This window comes from Camelus bactrianus, chromosome 16 (assembly GCF_048773025.1).
Source record: "Camelus bactrianus isolate YW-2024 breed Bactrian camel chromosome 16, ASM4877302v1, whole genome shotgun sequence".
NCBI lineage: Eukaryota > Metazoa > Chordata > Mammalia > Artiodactyla > Camelidae > Camelus > Camelus bactrianus.
In genome coordinates, this window is record NC_133554.1 from 42,506,323 (window position 1) to 42,526,292 (window position 19,970).

Consider the following 19,970-nt stretch of genomic DNA (forward strand, 5'->3'; position numbering starts at 1 on the left):
ATCCAGCCCCGATTCTCGGGAACGACCTGACCTCGCATGTCGCCATCCACTGAGGGAAACTTCAAAAGTGTGCTGTTCCACTTCTCTTGAAAGTTTACACCAAAGAGGAGTGGGTTTTTGCTCTCTGCAGAATTGGAACACAAAATAACGGAGTCGCCACGGTTCTGGGAATAAAAGTGGAGTGGCCCATTTCGGATGCTTCAGGAACATCTGTTTGCATTTTGAAATCTGAGCCATAACTTTTACCAAACTTTGGGAGAAATGGCTGCCCTCCTAGAGGAAAAAACGAACTAATTCCAATGTAATCTTTATAAGACTACAAATTCTTTCCAGTTTAAAGAAGTTTTCTCCCACAAACGAAACAAAATGGGGGAATATTTTGCCACTAGGCATTGTTACTAGGGAACCTCTATTTTGAAATTCCAAAAAAAGTTACTTATGTAGATCCCAGATGGCTACCAGAATAGAAGTTACAGTTGAGCTACTTCATATCTGTACCGTTTGGGCAGTAGGAGAGACCTGATTTGAAAAAATAAATACTCAACCCTGTATTACAGCTGCAGCAGCTTCTAAAGGATTGAAATTTGATATGAAATTCTTTTCCTGAATTGCAGATTAAACCATCTTGTTTCCTACTGCTCTAAATCTAAATTCAGAGAGACTCACGTTTCTGGGATAGCTTAATATTGTTTAAAAAGGCCAGTTAAAATTATGCCTAGGTAAACTCAAGTAGGAGAGTGAGTGGGCAGTGAACTTTATCTTTGAGGGTATGTTGTAATGAGTCTCATTGCCAATTACATATGGTCAAATCATTCCTAACCATTTGGCTTAAATAGCAAAGTTTCTTTAGAACTGAAGCCCTGTTTCTCTTATTAATAAAGTAGTTTTTTTTAAGGTTGTAAGAATGACAGTTCCATAGCTGTAACTATTTCCTTGCCCCACTCCCACCCCTGACAGATGTATTAGAACTGGATTGCAAAAATACAGTCATCAAGTCAGGTTCTTAATCTAAAATTTGAACCATTTGTGGGAGGGTATAGCTCAGTGGTAGTAGAGTGCATGCCTAACATGCATGAGGCCCTGGGTTCAATCCCTACTACCTCCATTAAAAAATAAATAAACCTACCCCCCCCCCAATAAAGTTAAATTTGAACCACTTATCCTAAATGAAGCTTCCGTACACTTGATTCATACTGTAGGTTAACTTTTCGCTTATGTCATGTTCACACTGTTCTTCAGATCAAGAGAAGATGGAGTTAGGAAAAGCTAAATAGTCATAGCAGCCAAAAGGGGCTTTAAAGAATTTCTTTGTGGTTCTTCTGTCAAGAATTTAATAGTGGAGGATCTCACACTCTTAATGATTCTTCCTCCATTGTGAAGTAATCTTGTTAAACGTTTGGATGCTACTAAGTGGAGAATACCAGGTGCAGAAATTTGCTACTCATTTATAAAGATGAAAGTTTATCTTCTTTAAGGTTGACCCACAAGCTTTTCCATTCCTTGATAAGAAAGAGGCTGGGAATGAAACCAGTTTATTAATGGTCCGTTGCTACTGAGCAGAACACAGGACTGGAAGTTATGAACTTCAAGTTCTATTTCTGTGTGTGCTACCATAGTCTTAGTTGGCTTGGCTAGAGGCCAAATCCTGAAGATGAGGCCAGACTGGTCATTTTGTTGCTGAGTCTATTGTTCGTCTAATGTTCAACCAGACCTTCAACTTCCTCCTCAGCTCTCCCCTTTCAGATGAGTTGCTTTGTGGTTTATGACAAATTCTACAAACCCTCAGTTTCCTAATTTGAAAATGGTATCAATGCAGCCTCTCTTATAAATACCTGGAGTAACTACTCTTCAGTGGCTATGTAAACATTTACTTGCTATAACTTTGTTATTTGGAAACTTTAGAACTTCTGCTTCAAAGGTTATTTGGGGCAGTTGGGAGGCCTGCCTTACCAAAGTGTGGCCTTGGTTGCCATGGGCCCTCTAAATAAGCTGAACCCGGGTCAGTCTCTCGGGGTACCAAGCAGTTGTTACTGCAAGTCCTGGAGATTTTATGTTTGCCTGATTGCTAACTCCTGGGACTAGTGGCTGTGTGTGAGCAGGATTCATTGACAGAGGAGTGATCCTTTGCAGCAGTCCTCCTCTTTAGGATAAAGATGCTTGCTTCTGACCTATTTGATTTCCACAGTTAATCAGTTTTTTCTCTCTGTGTTTAGCTCTCACCATCCTCTTCTCTGTCTTTTCTCTTTTTAAGTTCAAGTGTTTGCTCTTTTATCCCTTCCGTCCCCTAGTTTGGTCTTCTGCCTTTGCCTGATGGTTGTCCTGGAGTTATCCAGGTATGCAGTACATGTTTAAAGCTGACTTCAGAACTTCAAATTAATCTCCTCTGACACTCTGGACAAGTTCTACTGAGACACATACAAAAAGCAGTGATGCCATCATTTTGTCATATTCTTGTGTGTGGAACACCATAAAGCTCCCACATTTTCCTTCAGGAATATCCTTTTTGCTCACTGCAGACCCAAGGCTTTTTAACACTTCACACAGAGTCACTGGATGTGTCAAATAGAATATGACTTCAAATGAGAGTTCACAATACCCTTCTGAATCTTTGCTCTTGAAAAATTTTAAGCCAAATATAACTGCTCTTGGTTCTGTAATGAGGGAAGGAATCACACTAGCTATTTCAGAAGACTTACCAACAGTTTCCAGTAGCAGCTCAACCATTTGGAAGAATTTTGTTGGTGTGCAGAGGCTTATTAGTAAACTAGTAGGATTATTCCTGCTGTTACTCACATTATATCATTTCTCATAATTGAACCGCCTCTAAGTAAAACCCAAGAGGAAATTTAGGAGGATTTGTGAGTGCTAAGTTATTCATCTGTCTAAAACCAGCCTTTGTTTTTTCAACAAGAAATGTAATGACGTTGTAAGCTTTCCAGCATTCAAAGACAGCTGGCAGACATTGGCCAAAAACTGAATTTTCGCCTCCTAGACTGTATATTTTGTCTCACAGACTATGACTGTTACCTTTTGGTCAGCAGATCCCACTGTGTTCAGGGCCTGAATTCGACATTTTGTTTTAAAAATTGTTCGTTTCTAGCAACAACCATTTATACTTTACATGAGAAGGAATAGTAAAGTGAAATTTTATTCCAATAATCTTACTTGACAAGTGTAAAAAATAATTTTTAAAAAGCCATAAACTCAGGTGTACTTAGGTACAAGTACAGTACTGTTCAACTCTAGCCAGCTTTTCCATCACACTGTTGTGGATATTTGTTGCCAGCTGTTGGTGTAAGTGGCCAAAGCAGACACCTGTGGTTCATTACCTAATGTTTGACTAAGCATTGATTTTCTGAAGGTAGACTATTCAGTTGTGGATTTTGGTTTTTTTATTTGTCAATTCCCTCTTTGGTGTCTCTCACTTTTGAAGTGATGGGGATGAAGTATATTTATTTACATTTCCCTAAGCAAAGGATTTTTATTTCACTCTGGACAAAGTGAAAATTAAAATAACTGATCAACTGTTCTAGTCTTAAAAAGAACCAGTAATCATACCAGTGGTACCTTACTTTTGTATAACCCGTTTTCATGCTATCTCGTTTAATCCTTAACAGAAGTTATGTAAAGTAGGCATGGCCCTGTTTTGCTTCAAAGAATGAGATCCAGAGTTTTAAGAGAGGTGTCCAGGGTTCCACTGCTAGTATACATCAAAGGTATAACTTGGAACCTGATTTTTTTTGACATCTGGTCTAATTTTATGTTTCTTTTCCTTGGAAATACTACTTTTATTTTTCAGAATTAAACCAATCTGGAACTCCCTGGCTTTCTTCCCCCAGACTGAAATCTAAAGGGCCTTGTCTCCTGAGGGTAGCTTTAGGTTGTAGGCTAGCCCAAGAAAAGTTTTTGTTACTCAGAGAATTAAGCTGTCCAGCCAGCTGTCTCCAAAGTTTGGGAAGTGCTTTGCCTTGCCTGGATACACTAGGCCCCAGTATGAAAAAGGGAACAAACTGATATTGCCAATGTGTAAGCAGGGTCTTTTGAGTGGCTCATCTAAAGTGTTTGGCAGAGAAGACTTTAGTGAAAGGCTAGGGTGGACTTGAGGATCATGTCATCACAACTCCCTGTTAATATAGGTAATTCAGTCTTTTCTCTCTGCCCTGAGAACAATACGCGAGTCAAGTGTTTCACTGTAGAAAGTGTTGATAGAAAACTGACATTTCATGCAAATAGATGTAATAAATATAGTGAAGTGCCAGTGACTTTGAAAGCAAAATTCAGAAAGTTGCATATCTCAAGGTTAATCAAAGTAATTTATGAAAGAGTTACTTAAAACTAAGTATTTGAGAGGGGAGGGTATAGCTCATGGCAGAGTGCATGCCTAGCATACATGAGGTACTGGCTTCAATCCCCAGTACCATTAAACAAACAAACTGAATCCTCCCCGCCCCCTGTCAAAAAAAAAAGCCAAAAACCCCAAAACCTTAAAGATTTGTGTATTTTTAAAGACGATTGAGTTTGTCTCCTAAAATTTACAAGCTTTTTCCTGGTGCACTTAAACAGTTATAAGTCTTACACATTCTTTCCAAGACTAATAGGGGAAACAAGATCATTATACTTAAATCCATCTTAAGAGAGGTTATCACTGCTGCATCCTATATAATGCAGTCAAAATGAGGCTTCTGCTCTGTACTGTAAAGCCAGAGGGCAGTGTTGCTGCTTTTCCAAGCACTGTTTCTGAGACTGCTGCATGACATCATAGCAGAAGGGAAATTGAAAACACTAAGAAAACTATTTCAAAATAGACTTTTAATGTAATTTTTAGGACAAAGGAAAAGCTGATCATACATTGTCTCTAGTGGACCATCTGCCAGAATAGGGCAGCTCATTCCAGCTTTGAAGGCCCTGAGTTAGTCTTAACTGCCATAATTTCCCTTGATTCATTGATTTGTGTATGCTTCTCATGCATTGTAAGGTGCATTTCATTCTGGAAGTTCCCACCACCTCCACTATTCAATTTAGCTGCCAAAGCAACCTTCCCAATAGGAGGGTTTTTTTCATTTCCCTGAAGGGGTTCTTAACCTTCAAGTTTAACAATCTCATGATTCTTTTGAACCCTCTCCCCAGAAGAATGTATATAATCCAAGTCTACATATAATTTCATGGGGTTCATGGGCCCCAAAGCCCCCTGTGGCTTCTAAGGCCCCAAGTGAAGGAACCCCTGTGCTAGTGATTTGACAAATGCAATTGCCCCAGAGAAACACTGACACAGGGCAGGTAAAGATGGGCTAGGTTAACCATGGTGACAGGAGGGAAATAATCTTAGAATTTCTATTTTGATTTGGGAGCAGAAATTCCCAAGGTATTCCTGTATTTTCAAGAGCAGAACTACTGAAGGACTAAGCACAGTTAGGAGACTTGGTATATCGGACTGTACAGGGAATGTGCATGGTTCCCACTCGGCCCCTAAGGATTTAATTTAGCTCCTTAACCAGAAGCTTTACATTTGATTTGCAGTGAGGGGGCATTTCTAATTTTAGTCTGACTCATGAAAAGGTGGGGAGCTCTATTCCTTTTTTTGGTATAGGGAGCACCTAAGTATTGGACAATTAGGATTAAATCCTTGGAATGCCCCAAATGGCCGTTTCCTCTATAAATCCAATATTCCCTACCTCTAGATATATTAAAGAGCTGTCCCATGTTTATCCAACCATCGCTTGCACTAAGAAAGCAAGAGGTTTACCAAGAGCCTTTTCCAGGCATCCAAGAACTCCTTCCAGTTTCACTGGAGAGAGAGAATTACTAAAATCCAACTTGTAGGAATGAAATGAGGCTGGCTGTCAGTTGTATAACCTAATAAACTGCCAAATTAGGTTTATATTTTTGTTAATAGACTTTTGAGTGGCTATTGGGAAGCAGAATTAAATTTTAAGCTGCTGATTGTAGTCACTTTCTACTCTCCAAACACTCAACACTGGTTTATTTTTCCAGCATCAAGAAAGAAAACCAAGGCACTAGGCAAGCACACTTAAGTGTTGAAGATACTTAAACCTTTATATTTTGCCGGAACTGTATATTGCAGCATACTAAAACCCATTCAAGAGAAAAATCGGCAAATTGAAAATTCTCCCATTAAAGAATTGGTTTTTTGAAAATTGACAAATAATTTCTCTCTACCCCCCGAAAAATGCAATCACGTAAATCAGTACTATTTCGAATTAGCTCTAGAAATCACACTGAAACTTATGTTACATTTACAAATATTAAATTTATTATAACTAGAATGAATTTAATGGTTCTAAGATTTGGCCACCTTATAGCTCCATTTAAGGAGAGGATTTTTAACAGAAAAATGCATTATAACTTGGTCAAATTACTTACACGTTAAAAAAGAAAACTTCTAAAAAGGAAAACAAGAAAAGCAACCCTTCGGTTTCACATAATTAAAGAACAGGAGAAAGCATATCATAGCTAAATTTATCAAACCAACCAAAGCCAGAGGAGATTTCTGATTATGTGTCATAAAAAGGTCCACTGTCTTATATACACATGTATATAATGTTACATTCCATCACTGTAAAAAGTCCCCTTTGCCCCCTCCCCCCAAAAAGTTTGTCTAGTCTCCAAACTTGGACAGCGGCGCTCGCTCCTGCTGCCGGTGCAGTTCGTTCTCCGTCAGCAGCTGGAGGTTCTCGGCACGCAGCCGCTCCAGCTCCAACTCCAGCTCCCGCACACGCGCGTCGTCGCCGCCCAGCCGTTTGCTTTCGAGCCGCAGCCGGTTATTCTCGTCCTCCATGCGAGAGAGGCACTTCTCCAGCTCCAGGTACTCTTTGATGAGCTCCTGCTTGCTCATGTTCTGCAGGCTCTCCGCGTGGTACCGCTCGTATGTCTCCGAGAAGTCCCGCTGCAGAAACTCGCTGCCATCTCCTCCCATCCCGTCGCTGCCCCCATCCTCCTCGCCTGCTTCTTCCATAAAGTCTTCATCACTGGTGTCGTCGGATTTGGCAGCGGCCCGTTTGGGATAGAGGCCGGTTTTAAGATCTGGCTCCTCCTGGTCGTGATCATCCATGAGGAACTGCGTGGTGTTATAGGGCGCGACCGGCTGGCCCTTGGCGAACATCTCCGCTCGAATCCTCGAAGCTCGCAGGCTCTGTCTCTCATCGAACTTTCTTCTCTCCTCCCAGGTCAGCTCGTAGTAAGGTTTCCAAAGTCTCTTCTTCTTGGAAGTGCGTCTCCTCCTATGTTTTTTCTTGCCCAGCTGTCTCTGCTGCTGTCTCCACGCCGCTTCGCCCCTTGCAGCAGAAGCCCCCAACTTGTTGGTCTCGGAGTCATGACAAGGCTGGACAAGCGGCTCGGCCTCGGACCTCTGTTCCCCTCCCGCCGTCGGCGGGGGGGCTCCGCCAGCGGACAAATCATCCCCATTCTGGCCCTTCTCACCCGCTTCCGGGCAGCTGGATTCTGGGCAGACCTGGGTCTGCAGGGAAGGTGGCTGGAACTCCAGGCTCCCTTCCCCCCACTGCCCCGGACGGCCAACCGATTGGGGGGACGCTCGCGATTGCCACCTACTGTCCTTATCAGGCACCCGCTCCTCCGCGCCTGGGGGGCGATCGGGGTTCTGCTCTTCATGGACAGCAACAGCACCTGTACCGTTGCTAGTTTGAGGCTGGTACTGATACTCTGACAAGAGTGGCTCCACGGCCTGGGGCCTCTGTTCCCCTCCCGCCGCTGGCTGGGGGACTCCGCCAGCAGACAAGTCGTCCCCATTCTGGCCCTTCTCACTTGCTTTCAGGCAGCTGGATTCTGTGCAGACCTGGGTCTGCAGGGGAGGCGGCTGGGGCTTCAGGCTCCCTTCCCCCCACTGCCCTGGACGGCCACCCGATTGGGGGGACGCTCGCGATTGCCACCTACTGTCCTCCTCGGGCACCCGCTCCTCCGCGCCTGGGGGGTGATCGGCGTTCTGTTCTTCATGGACAGCAACAGCACCTGTACAGTTGCTAGTTTGAGGCTGGTGCTGATACTCTGACAAGAGTGGCTCGGCCATGGCAAATAGAATCCTCTTCTCGAAGTTTGAAGAATTTTCGCTGTAAGTCCTTAAGGAAAAAAGGTTTTTCTTTCCTTTTAAAAAATGTCCAACACAATCCTTTTCGGTCTATAATTCCTGTAGTGATGCCTTTAGCCAGTCCTTCTGTCAGCAAACTCCAACTGCAACCTGGGGGAGCTCAAGTCAGTAAAGGGTTAAGCTCCCAGAGTGCGGCCAGCGAGCGGGTCCAAGGGGGTGCAGCAGCAGAAACAGTACGTAATGTGCAGGGGGTGGGGTGGGCCTCAAGCCTCCCCGCAGAGCGCCCCCGCGATGGAGGAGTTCGTGAGCAAGGAGATGAGGTTAAATCCAACGGGTTAAACCCAGCCCCGAAGGGGTTAAAACTACCCGATGACGCTGACTCCGAGGGGCCGGATCCACAAAGGGTTAAATCCCCTGCCGCAGAGCCCACAAGGGGTTAAAGTCCCAGAGCCACCTCCTCCCACTTCCACGGGTGTCGCTCCAACCCGAGCTCCCAGTTCCCTAGGCCCAGCCGAAGCCTCAGCCGAGGACAGACAAACTCATCTCCCCTTTGGCTCGATGCTCGGCTCAGCTCAGTTCTCCTCTGCCTCCTCCTTTTTCCTCCCTCCCTCCTCCCCCTCCGACAGTTCTTCTTCCGCCTCCTCCCCCAACTTCCCCTCCCAACCTGCCTCTCCACCTGCCAACTTCCAACTGCTGCCTCCCAGCCCTCTGCGCCCCTTTTATATAGAAGCCGGTCCGCCCCGCCCGTGCGCATGCGTAACGGAGTCCCCATCGCAGGAAGCTGGGAGTCGTAGTTCCCCTCTTTCAGGCCCGCCGTCCTCCCGCGCCGTGCGACGTAGCCAATCCCAGAACGTGTAGGGGGCGTCTTCCAGGTGGCCTCCTTCCATCGCTGATCCCTCGCTTCAGAAACGTGAGCGGCCATTGGTCAAGAGGCACACGTCTCGCCGAGGAAGGAAGACCAATCGCAGAGAAGATGGGGCGGGTTCTGGACCATACCATTCTGCTTCAGGAATAGGAGAAGATTCGATGGCCTGTGAGGGCCTATACAGAATATTTTTATGAAAAGGTGCGTGTTAAAGGCTATTATCATATCCTGTCTTCAGGGGAAAGGTTTTGAAGGTCATAAACATTTGTTAACTAAAGCCAAAATGGTTTACTCCTAAAAAAGTAGTCCCTAAAGTGTAAAAAAGGATTAAATCCTATAAAGAGAGACGATGGCCCACAGCTAATAATTCTTTATTCTTAAAATTACAGGAATGGCTTCAAGGTTTGTGGCTAGTGACTAGGATTGGCACTTGCGGAAGGATATTGTGAACACATTTTGGAAAAAGCGCATGAAGAAGTAAACAAATGAAGAATAAAAAGTGCCGCCTTAAAGGGGCAGTGTGACTGCGTTAGAGCAGCAACCTCGGACTAGGCCTCCGAAGATGAGAAGGCAGGTTCGAATCCCGGGTGACGTCCACTTTCGGACTGGCCTCGGGACCCTTGGGCGAAAGTGGTCGAGTCCCAGCCCCAGCTTCGTCTTTAAGGGCTGCCGCCGCCCCAGGAGCCAGTGCAAAATGGTGGGCCGTGACAGCCTCTCGCCTGGGCCGGGGAAGCACCGGGTGTGCGGGCCGTCTTCCCAGGAGATCCCGGGCGGAGGAAGACTTCGCCCCTCTTCCTCCTCCCCGGGCCTCAGCGTCTAGCGAAGAAAATGGCTCCTTGGGGCCGACTCGGTCTCCGCTTGGGAACCGACCAGGAGAATTTCCTGAGCCCAGACGGGGAGTCCGGGTCAGCTGATGAGCCTCTTTGTTGTGGGAGGGGTTCGGAATTAATAATGAGTTAAAATAATCAGCCCTGACTAGTGGAGAGGGAAGGGGGAATCATCCATAGAGTCCTCATCAGCGGGCTCTGGGCAACACCATAGGGAAGCAGAGCCAGTCGATTCCCCAAGGAGGAAGACTTGCCCAGAAATGGGGGCAGGGAGATTCTGGTCCAGAACTGTGGCGTAGATTCCTGGGGGTGGGGGAGACCCACACACATATTCTCCGTGTGAAAATTCTGCGTTTTCCAAGCTCCCACCCAAAGGACAAGGCTCAGGAGTAGCCTAAACCCTCCGTCCAAATCACTTAGGCCTAAAATCCAGTAATCTGTTTCTCCCATTTGCCACACACCCAGTGGCCCATTCTTACTATTCCATCCGCAGTAGCAATGTATTCCGTTCCAACCGCTTTCCACCGTACAACGTTCTTTTACACACAGAACCATTTGCCCCACCACAGCCCAGAGAGTTAGGCAGGATAGGGATTATTGTCTCCATTTTAGAGATAAGAAATCTTTAAGGGTCAGAAATTAAGTGACTTGTCCAAGGTCACATGACAACTAAGTGGCAATTCTGGCTACAGCAAAGGCTTTTGTGACCTGTTCCATTTTTCTTTCTAGCAGACAATTCCCTTTTTTTCATAAGAACTCTGGATTTAGTTCCTTTTCTTCCTTAACAGCTTCAGCCAACTTCAGGCCCTTATTTATTCATTCAGCAAACATTCGATAGGAGGGCACTGTGATGAATAAAATGCCATCCTTGCTGCTCAGGGACTGTGTGGAGAATCCATCAAACCACAGTGAGCCAAAATGGCCACTAAAGAAAATCCTGGTAGGAGCCAAGCTGCTCAGAAGTTGAGAATTGTGGACATGTTTCATGGGGGATGTGGCTTCTTGGCTGTTTCTGAAAGATGAAACATCAGGCAGAGTGGCATGAAGTACGGCATTCAATGAAGAGCAAGCATCGTATCCTAAGAAAGGTCTTGTGTGGGGACTCAGGAGTGGTTTGCAGGGAAGTGGTGATAGGCTTGCCCAAGAGGAGAGGCAATCAAGAGAGCCCCTGGGGTACATCCAGATGTTTTGAGATTGAACATTCTAGCCTGTTTTCCATTGGCTCCCAAGAACTCAGGTCTATCTGAAAAGCTTGCTCTTCCTCTGTGCTTTGTCATCAGTCATGCAAGAGGCTCCCTGAGAGCGAGAGCTGCCCCTCACACGAGGAGCTCCCTGAGAAAAAGGGATTTTGCAGAGAACTTGACTGGGAGTCAGAGACCTCCAAATTGTTACCTCTTCAGACTCCAGAGGACTCCTGGGTACCCTCAATCAGAGACTTGGAAGGTACAATTGAGCCCAACCTCAGTTTACTGGACAGGGCTCAGCGAACAGGCTCATTTGTCCTAATAGGGCAGGAGTGGCCAGACTGACAGGCTGTGGAATTCTAGAATTCTGTCAAACAAGAGGCCAAGCACCTTGACAGTTACTGAACTTTAACTCTTTGTCAGGTGTTTTACATGTCCTGGTCACTTAACTCCCAGGACTGCCTTATGATAAAGAGATCGTCATCGTTATTTCACAAACAAGGGAAGCCAGGCTCAGAGCAGCTAAGAATCTTGCCCAGGTCACACTGCTAGTGTGTGCAAGTGATAGAGGTGGCTTCTGCCTGCATCCCCAGCACTAATTTGGTCTCTCTCCCACTGCCTTCCAGTTGTCCATCCTTAATACAGGTGTTAACTCAAAAGTTCGGAACCCAAGCAGCCTGCAGCACCCCGCGCCCCCAGAGGCTGGTTGCATCTTGACGAGGTCCCACCCCCCACAAAGCCTCGCCTCTACTCTTTAGTTCGGGGTGGGGATGGGACAAGGCTCCTGCCACCCTTGGCCTTCCAGAAAGTTCTCTTAGAAAGCCTGAATGCAGAGGCCACGGGAAGGGGGCACCGGGAGCGAGCAGCTGAGGAGGGGGATACGGGCAGTGGGCACCTCCAGGACCGATGTCTCGGGCCCCGACCCTACGCCCCGCGTGCCGAGCAGGTAGCAGTCGCCTTTCCCTTCCCACAAGGACCAAGCCTAGGCCCTGGCTCCGCCTGGCTTCTCTTCCCCAACCCCCAGCTCGCTTGGCTGCCCCCTGGACGGGGCGGAGGGCGGGGCCGCAGCCTTGGCTCCACCCCCAGGGGCGGCTGTGGGCCCCCAACAACGCTTCGCTCCGGGCGCCTCCGCTGCCCCTCCGCCTGCGCCTCCCCTCTGGACGCCAGGCTGTGTGTTCCATCCACAAGCACCGGGAGCGGGGAGAATGCTCCCTCGGGAACAGGCCTCTCGGGGCCGTCCACTGGCAGCGAGGGAGGGGACAGGGGAGAGAATTGAGCCTCGTGAACCTCGGACCCCTTCCCGCCTCACTCCGTGGCAGCCCAGACGGCAGAAGATAAAGGTTTTATTTTATTTAGTGAAACATTCATTTGCAAGTGAATCTTTAGTGAAGACGTCCTGAGTATTTGTGGGGGTAGGGCGGCCAGCAAAACGGAGCTGACTCCCCTCCCCCAGGGCCAACTCTCTCCGCCTTTTCCCAACTCGCCCGGGCCTCCTGGCCTCCCTCCCGCAGCCTCCCAGCCAATCATTCTTCCAGGCCCTGGCCCAAGTTCCAACTTGCCCAAGAGCTGAGCCTCCTCGGGGAGCGGCTAGGGTGGGAGAGGAGTCAGATGACCCAGAGAGTGGGGAGGGCCGACGCTGAGACCCAGCAGCCCCGCCCCGGAGTCACCGGCCAACCCATAACCGGGCCAAGCACCACAACTGCAGCCTCCCCAGGGAGCTGAAGTGGTCGGGGGAGAGGGGAGAGGGAGTCCCAGTGAAGCTGCAGGAAGAGTGGGGTCTAATCCGGCCCTCCATAAGGGGAGGGATGCCAAGGCAAACACTAATTGGAGCGGGAAGGGGGATGGCTCTAAGAAGGCTCAGGGCACAGCAGGACAGGGGGCTCATAGCCTCCTCAGCTGGCTGCAGAGACCCCTCCACTGAGAGTCACCTCTTCTGTGTCCGAAACTGTCGGAAGAGCCACTGGACGATGAAAGGCCACAGGAGGAAGAAGAGCAGCGCCGGACCGGAGAGCCTGAGGGGCCAAGGCCTGGGTGGGGGCCTCTGCTGCCAAGAGGAGGGAGTCAGTCGCCAGCCCAGGCCTCAGCACAGGCTGGGCCCGCCTTAGGAACCTGCTTTTGCCTCCCTCTTTCCAGTCTGAGGACTGGGACTCCCAGTGTGTCCCTGACACGTTCGGCCCCAGTTCTCTCCCACATCCTCCTCCCAGGGCAATCCAAGGTGCCAAGAAGGCTGGAGGGGCTGTCTCCTCTGGGCCATAAAGCAGTGACCCTGTTGGTATGGCCCAAAGACCCCATATTGTAAAGGATGTGCTATATATTTCATATGAGGACCCTGGGTGCTCAGATTTTAGTTTCTAAATACCCTTCTCTGCTAAAAGGAGGCAGGGCTCCGTGGAGAAATGGCAGATATCTGGTCTGGAGCAGGGAAGTAGAAGTGCATGTGGGGTGTCTTGTACCAGGAAGCAAGGAAGCTTTTAAAGATTAATGAGGTTGTACTGTAAGAGCATAGGACCTAGATTGAAAGGGAGGGTCTGACCAAAGTTGTGACAGCCTGGGCATCAAAAAGAATGACTGCAGTTGATGAAATACTTAATCTTTAAAATCCATGAGTTCATAATGATACTCAAAGAGAAAGTTGGAAATTTATCACCATTCAGGTGGCTGTTAAATCAACTCCTTTCTTTAAAAATAATTAAAGAGAAAGAATTAGGCACTTATTCTGCCCTTCCATAAGGCACTGCATTTCAGGGAAACTACAGAAAAATGACAGCTAATAAATGTTAAAGGAATCATGGAATTTGAAAGTCAACACTTTTTGCAACCACTGAGTAAATTACTGATCCAGACAAGGATTATTTATCAATAGTCAAAAACTGTGTGTCAAATGGCTTGATGGAGAATGGACATTCCCTGGCTACGAGAGATGGGATCAGACTGTCACCCCTTCATCCATGCTAGTGTTTCATGCTGGAATCATTAGTGTTGGGACATCCAGACATGTGTCCCTTGATAGAAGAAAGAACATCACCCCTGTTTGTAATCTGGTCATGTAAACTAGCCTCGAGGCTGTAATCAGACAGACCCCAAAAGTGGAACATTCTACAGGATCACTGGCCAGTCTCAGCAAGTCAATAGTAAGGAAAGGGGACTGATCTAGACTAAAAGAGTCTTAAGGACAGGAACCAAGTGCATCATGTCCTTCTGGCCTGGACAGATGGGGAAGCTGGAAAAGGCGATTTGAATTTGGATTGGGTATTTGATGATATGAAGGAATTATTGTGTGTGATAAAAATTGTTGACTTTGCTAGGTAATAGAATGTTCTTATTTTCACAAATGTAAACCCAAGTATTTCAGGGTGAAAATCTTTAAAATCTTCAGCATATAAAATTAGTAAAAGGTAAACAATAAATAAAGCCCTGGGGGGGTAGGCGTTGAAAGGTTAGCCACTGTGGATCTGAGGCAACTCCTGCCAAGGGGTTAGGGGTCTTTGGAGTGATTCCCCCATATCCAGGAACTCAGCTCTCTCCTGCCCTCTCCATCCCAGGCTACTCAAGAACAGACTTGTAGTTAATGGTGGCTGCCACCTTTGGAGGGAGATAGACCTGGGGTTACTCCAGCTCCATCACTTAATGTTAATAGTAATGGTAACAATGAATCCCATTTGAGAAGTCCTGCACTGCAGAAGTACCTGCATGCATTATCTCATCTAATCCTCACAGCAGCTCTCTGAGGTTCTTCTGGGCTGTGTGCCCTCAGGTAAGTTACTCAACCTCTCAGAGCCTTAGTTTCCTCATCTGTAAAGGGAAATGAAAAGAAAACCTATTTCATTGGTTTGTTGTGTGGATTAAATGAGATAATGCAAGCGATGTGTTTGGCACACAGCTGGGGCTCCAGAAGTGGCTGCTGTTACTTGTTTTACAGAAGCCAGGGTATAAGGGGCAAGCAGATCTAGAAGTCCAGAGGAAGGAGTCGGGGATGCAAGGGCTGATTTTTTTTTTAGTGGGGTGGGAACAGAAGAAATCCTGACTGAGGGGCAAGAGGGACCCCCCGCCAGCTCCAATACAAAGAGCAGACACATTCAGATCCTTCCAGTCATTGGAATTCCAACTGTCCTCAGTTTCTCTTCAGGCAGAGGGAAGTAAGAGCAGGAAAGGAGGGCCTTTCCCACTCTCCTTCCAGGGCAGAAGCACTTTAGACCCCCTGACTCCCTTGCTTGCACCATGAGCCACATCATTCTCTGGAGAAGGCAGAGGTGTGGGCATGTAGAGACATGGGGACAAAGACAAAAGTAGCTGGATGAGGAGCCCAGAATAGAGACCCTCAAAGTTCTGCCCCAATCTTGCTCTGGGCCTTTGGGGTGGGGGGTGCTCACCTGCCTAGGGGGGCTGGGCATGCTCTCCAGGCTCTGCAGTCTCCCCTGGACGTCCTGCATGCTCTCCTGCAGCGCCTGAACTGTCCCCATCAGCCATGTGTCCAATTCCTGGGGCCCCAGCAGGCTGCTTCCCAAATTTTCTGCAGAGGACAGACACAGAGGGAAGGGGACTCAGGAGGCAACTCAGCAAGGGGCAGGGTGGTGGCAGGCTGGGGCAGGTCCAGGAATGAGTAAGAGCACAGTGCAATCCCTTGTACCAAGTGTGAGTCTTGTACTGTCCATCCATGGCTGCCAGGGGTTTGAACCCCAGCGCTACTTTGGGCAAGTCAATAACTTTTCTAAGTCTCATTCATCATCTGAAAATTATATCATCTCCCTCACAGGGCTGTTCGCCCTGAGGAATAAAGGAGATAATATTTATGAAAATACCTCTATGGGAGATGGCACGCTGGAAGTTCTAGAAGGGGATAGGGCATTGCTCACTGTCTTCCTTTGAGAGTCCCAAATGGGAGGCCCAGCGAGAAAGGATGACTCCCAAGGCCACAAAGCTGTAGGTGAGAGTTGGACTAGGACTCCGCCCCCAGCCGCCCTTCCTCAGAGCCAGCAACGGGTACAGATTCCTGGTGGACCTCAGAGAGGAGGCCAGGCAGGGACTTTGCCCATCCAGGCCAGTGTCTGGCTGTTTGGCAACCCTTCCTGGGCAGAGGCTGCTCTCCCCAGTGCCCAGTACTGGACTTTCACCTCCGCCCCAAGAGAGCAGCCAGGGGAAGACCCAGGGCACCAGAACCACAGGGAAGGACAGAAGTGGGTGAAGGGTCAGGCAGCGGCTCACCTTTCTCTGCGGTGGGCATGGGGCTGTTTCTGGTATCAGGCTCTCCTCCAAGGGCGCCCCTCTGCTCTGCATCAACCTGCTGAGATGAGTCACAAAGTCCCAGGCGGCTGGTGGGAGCAGCCAGGGCACAGTGGGGTGGGGAAGGAGAAGGAATGGGGCTGGGTCTCACCAGCTCAGGCTCCAGCTGCTCCAGGGAATCACAGAAAACCTCAGAGTCCAGGTCCCTGGATGGCTTGTACTCTGGGGAGGGGGTAAGTAGGATTAATGACAAGAGGGAGGCTTTGGAGGGAGGAGAGGGGTATGCAACTGGGAAGAGGCACCTGTTCAGGGGACATTAGAGATACTGCCACAAGGGGCACAGATGGATCCCTGAGTGAGGCCCTGGAACCTGTCCCTTGGCCTTCCGGAGCACAGGAGGTCTCGGCGTCTGTGGGCATGAGGTGTGAAAGGCATAGCGTGGCATCTAGTCTTCTCCCCTCTACACTGTCTAAAGGTCCCCCCAAACCACTGGTCTGGGTTTGTCTCCCTGCCCCTCCTGTCCAGGCACTGACCTGGACTTGGAGGGGCTGGTTCCTTGGGGAGGCAAGGAGGCTCTGGGGCAGCTCCAGGATCTCCATTCAACACCTGCTCTTTCCAACCTGTGGAGACACAGCACCCAGAGGTGGGGCTGGAAGAGATCAGGCCCCTGTTCCCCTTTAACCATGGACTCTTCCTGAGAGCCACCCCATCAGAGGCACTGATTGGGGTCCTTACAGGGACATCACCTGGAGCCCTCTGTCCCCAGGTCCCCTTCCAACTGAGCAGCCCCCTAAGACAGGTCAGTCAGCACTTGTGGAGTTCCCAGTCTGGGGGCCTGACCTGTGACCCTTCTCAGGAAGGTCTCCGGGGGCCTCGGCATGTCAGGGATCACCTGGTACAGGGGCTCGAAGTAACCAAACATGTCCTCTGCCACCTCACCCAGGGGCACCGTGTCGATCACCTGTGTGGGAGGGGGTCTAATGGGAAGGGCTGGCCCCTCCCACGACTGCCCTCCTAACCCCTTGAGCTGGGCTGCCCCTACCCTGCTCCTGCCCTGTCATATCCACTTTGTGCCCAGTCAGGAACCAGAGACAGCAAGAAGGTGGTAATTGCCACAGAGGTGCCAAAGTGCAGGAAACATAATGGGGATCAGACTGTGGGGGGGGGGGGCAGGCCACCTGGCTGAGAGCTTGGGCACAGAGAGGAGTCTGCAGCCTCTCCCTACCTTCTGTGCTACCAGCTTCATCTCAGTGATGTAGGCGGACATGGCCTCCTCCCTGCTCATCTTGCCCAGGCTATTCCAGGCATCCCTAGGGTGAGGTGGGGGTGGGCAGAGGGGTGTGAAAGACTGGTTGACAGCTGAGGCTTGTGTGCCCAACTGATGAGGAGCTCACCATTTATAACGTCCAATAGGGTCCCAGAATCCAGGCCGGGGGACCAAGCAGGGCCCCATGGTAGCCTGCTTGTAGTAGCTGTAGAATCGCAGCATCTCTTCATAAGACGGGCGGTAAGAGCCTGGCAGCGGTTGGGAAGTGGAGGGCAGAGCATCACCCCTAGCTCCAAAAGGATGGAGGTAGGGGGAGAACCACCCCTGGTGGGGCCAGAGATGGTGAGGGGTCCCATCCAGGGTAGATGGACAAGGACAGGTGGCAGAGGGAGCCCCCAAAGACAGCTCAGGCAAGGAATTGCCTGCAAAAACTGCAAGGATAAGAGCCTCCTGGGAGGCGGATCTCAGTTGTCTTGACCCCCCAAAACAGGTCCCCATATCCTCACCATTCTTAGGTAAGTTCTGAATGACGCTGACTGCAGCCTGGAACTGTTTCTGGCAGTTGGGTTCTGGACTTTCATACTTGGTACCCATACCCAGCTGAGCCCTGGAGCTCGACTTTTGAGCCACTCTGCACGAACAAGCCTGTGTGTGAGCAGGCCGCCTGTGTACCCCTCCCTTCCCCGGCGCACGCCTCTGTAAGCCACTGATCCACTTTCCAGAGGGGCAAACTAAGCTCTTTAGATGCCTGAGTGAGGTAACCGGGAGGTCAGAAGCTGCGACTGAGGAGACTCCTTTTTCTACCCCAAGGTAGAGTGGGCGGGACCAGAGTGGATGGAGAGGACCTCGGTGTGTCGATGGAAGGGCAGGTGGCAAGGGTGGCAGTGCCTCTCTAGATGCACATCTTAAACTCCTAGACAGGCAAACCAGTAAGCCAAGAGGAGTCAGGGCGGGGCGAATAGTTTCCCACCCTGGCCCCCAATACCCCGGCCCAGCCCCTCGGCCGCCCGGCACTCACCCTGCAGCGCCCAATGTCCGGACACCTGGGTCTGCTCTCGCCACTAGCCTAGGCTTCGGACTGATCTCCGGACGGGGATTGGCCGGGAAAGGGACGCGGAACAAGAGGGAACTTAAGCCAATGAGAGAGCCCGTTTCAGATTTCTTCTATACCTCAACTACTCAGCGCAGCCCTTTCAAGAGTATGCAAATAGTTTAGTGATGCCTCTCCCAATCAGGCGGGGCGAAGCTGCGGTTGGCTCCCCAACCCTAGACTGCCAGAGGCGGCAGAAACTCCCCCTAATGGACATTGTGAACTAACGCTGACTCCTTGCGCCCCCTGGTGGAAACCCTCTTTTGTCAGGTGAACCCAGGCCCCGCAATTCGAGCCACGCAGTTCAGCTCTTCAAACACTTACCAGGCCCTGTGGATACAAAGGGGAATCATGTCCTGAGATCAGGGGTTCTGGAAGAGGGACATTGGATCTGAGTTTGGGAAGGCTTAAGAGTAAGCCAGGAGAGAATAAGGAATGTCATTCCTGAAGGAAGGAATTGCAGGATCAAAAGTACAGAGACGAAGGCTTGATATTCAGAAAGAATATCCAGAGAGGTGCGAGGACTCAAGCCAGCACGCGGAATCTCTGGGTTGGGGCTATCTGAGAATGAAGCAGAGCAGTAGGTGGCAAATCTAGGTCCTGAGAAACTAAGCTTTCTCTTTGGGATGCCACGCTCCTGGCCGCCGCCCAGTGGCGGTGTGCACCCAGCTGTCCGCCCCCTAGCCAGGGCACTCGCTGCAGAAAACGCAGATCCCACCCTTTGCGCACAGATACGCTGGTAGTTTCATAAGTAATCAGTGCACGAAAGACATGGTCACCAAAACCTGCACTCAACGCTCACTCACAGGTTGATGTCACGGACAGCTTACGCAGCGTGCGGTGGCCGTCCCCGGACGATAAAACGCCCGGTGGGGATGCCAACAAGCCCAAGCTTCGATCCCCAGAACCGGCGTTCTGCCGGGGACTCCAGACTTAGCTCCACCCCATCCTCTCCAGACCAGTCAGCTTTGAGTCTTCTACAACTGGCCGGGCGCTGAGAGAGTTAATCCTATGACGTAACGACCGGTGCCTTCCTCCCTCCCCACCTCCCGTCAGTTCCCGCTCCCCACTCCTCTGGTTCGGGCTGCCCAGCCACCCCGCTAAGCTCTCGGGGTTCTATCGGCTTCCCGGGCCCCCGGACCCTAGGCCCATAACGAGCTGGCCAGCAGACCTGGTCCCCTGTCTGGCTCCCTTCTGAAGCCACCGGCGGGACGGGGAAGGGGAGGGTGGAGAGGGTTCCTGAGTTTGCACTGAGTCAGGGTCCCGGGAAGGGAGAGGGCATCTGTGCCAGAGGGCAGACCTCGCCGCCTCAGAGGCCTCCTCCTCACCACGGGGGCTCTGGACACCAGTAGGCCCGGGATCCGAGGATCGCTCGGAGAATGGGAAGGCGGACGCAGGAGCCGGGGGCGAACGCGGAGACTCGGGGCGTGGGCCAGGCCACCTCTTCCAACCTCTGCG

At 49.8% G+C, this 19,970-nt stretch overlaps 2 protein-coding genes across 20 annotated transcripts; both read right to left on the reverse strand.

The window, feature by feature from the left end:
• Window positions 1–4,789: 4,789 nt before the first annotated feature.
• Window positions 4,790–8,710, reverse strand: HEXIM1 (HEXIM P-TEFb complex subunit 1). Its single transcript, XM_010959493.3, has one exon. The coding sequence runs from the start codon at window positions 8,039–8,041 to the stop codon at window positions 6,617–6,619; it is 1,425 nt and encodes a 474-aa protein (XP_010957795.2). The 5' UTR covers window positions 8,042–8,710; the 3' UTR covers window positions 4,790–6,616.
• A 3,555-nt stretch (window positions 8,711–12,265) lies between these two features.
• Window positions 12,266–19,954, reverse strand: ACBD4 (acyl-CoA binding domain containing 4). 19 transcript variants are annotated; one of them, XM_074343280.1, is made up of 11 exons: window positions 19,319–19,581; window positions 18,837–18,883; window positions 17,929–18,053; window positions 17,550–17,670; window positions 17,381–17,465; window positions 16,996–17,116; window positions 16,689–16,775; window positions 16,307–16,377; window positions 16,138–16,216; window positions 15,306–15,445; window positions 12,988–15,170 (listed from the first exon to the last, which is right to left on the reverse strand). In XM_074343280.1, the coding sequence occupies exons 3-11, from the start codon at window positions 18,014–18,016 to the stop codon at window positions 15,012–15,014; spliced, it is 951 nt and encodes a 316-aa protein (XP_074199381.1). In that variant the 5' UTR covers window positions 18,017–18,053; window positions 18,837–18,883; window positions 19,319–19,581; the 3' UTR covers window positions 12,988–15,011. The 19 variants fall into 19 exon arrangements, 14 of the variants coding, with proteins under 14 accessions (XP_045375942.2, XP_045375941.2, XP_074199380.1 ...); XM_045519986.2 differs by lacking the exons at window positions 12,988–15,170; window positions 18,837–18,883; window positions 19,319–19,581 and adding exons at window positions 12,266–12,976; window positions 18,441–18,830 and having other exon boundaries at window positions 16,138–16,213; window positions 17,929–18,335; XM_045519985.2 differs by lacking the exons at window positions 12,988–15,170; window positions 18,837–18,883; window positions 19,319–19,581 and adding exons at window positions 12,266–12,976; window positions 18,441–18,830 and having other exon boundaries at window positions 17,929–18,335.
• Between the last annotated feature and the right edge of the window lie 16 nt (window positions 19,955–19,970).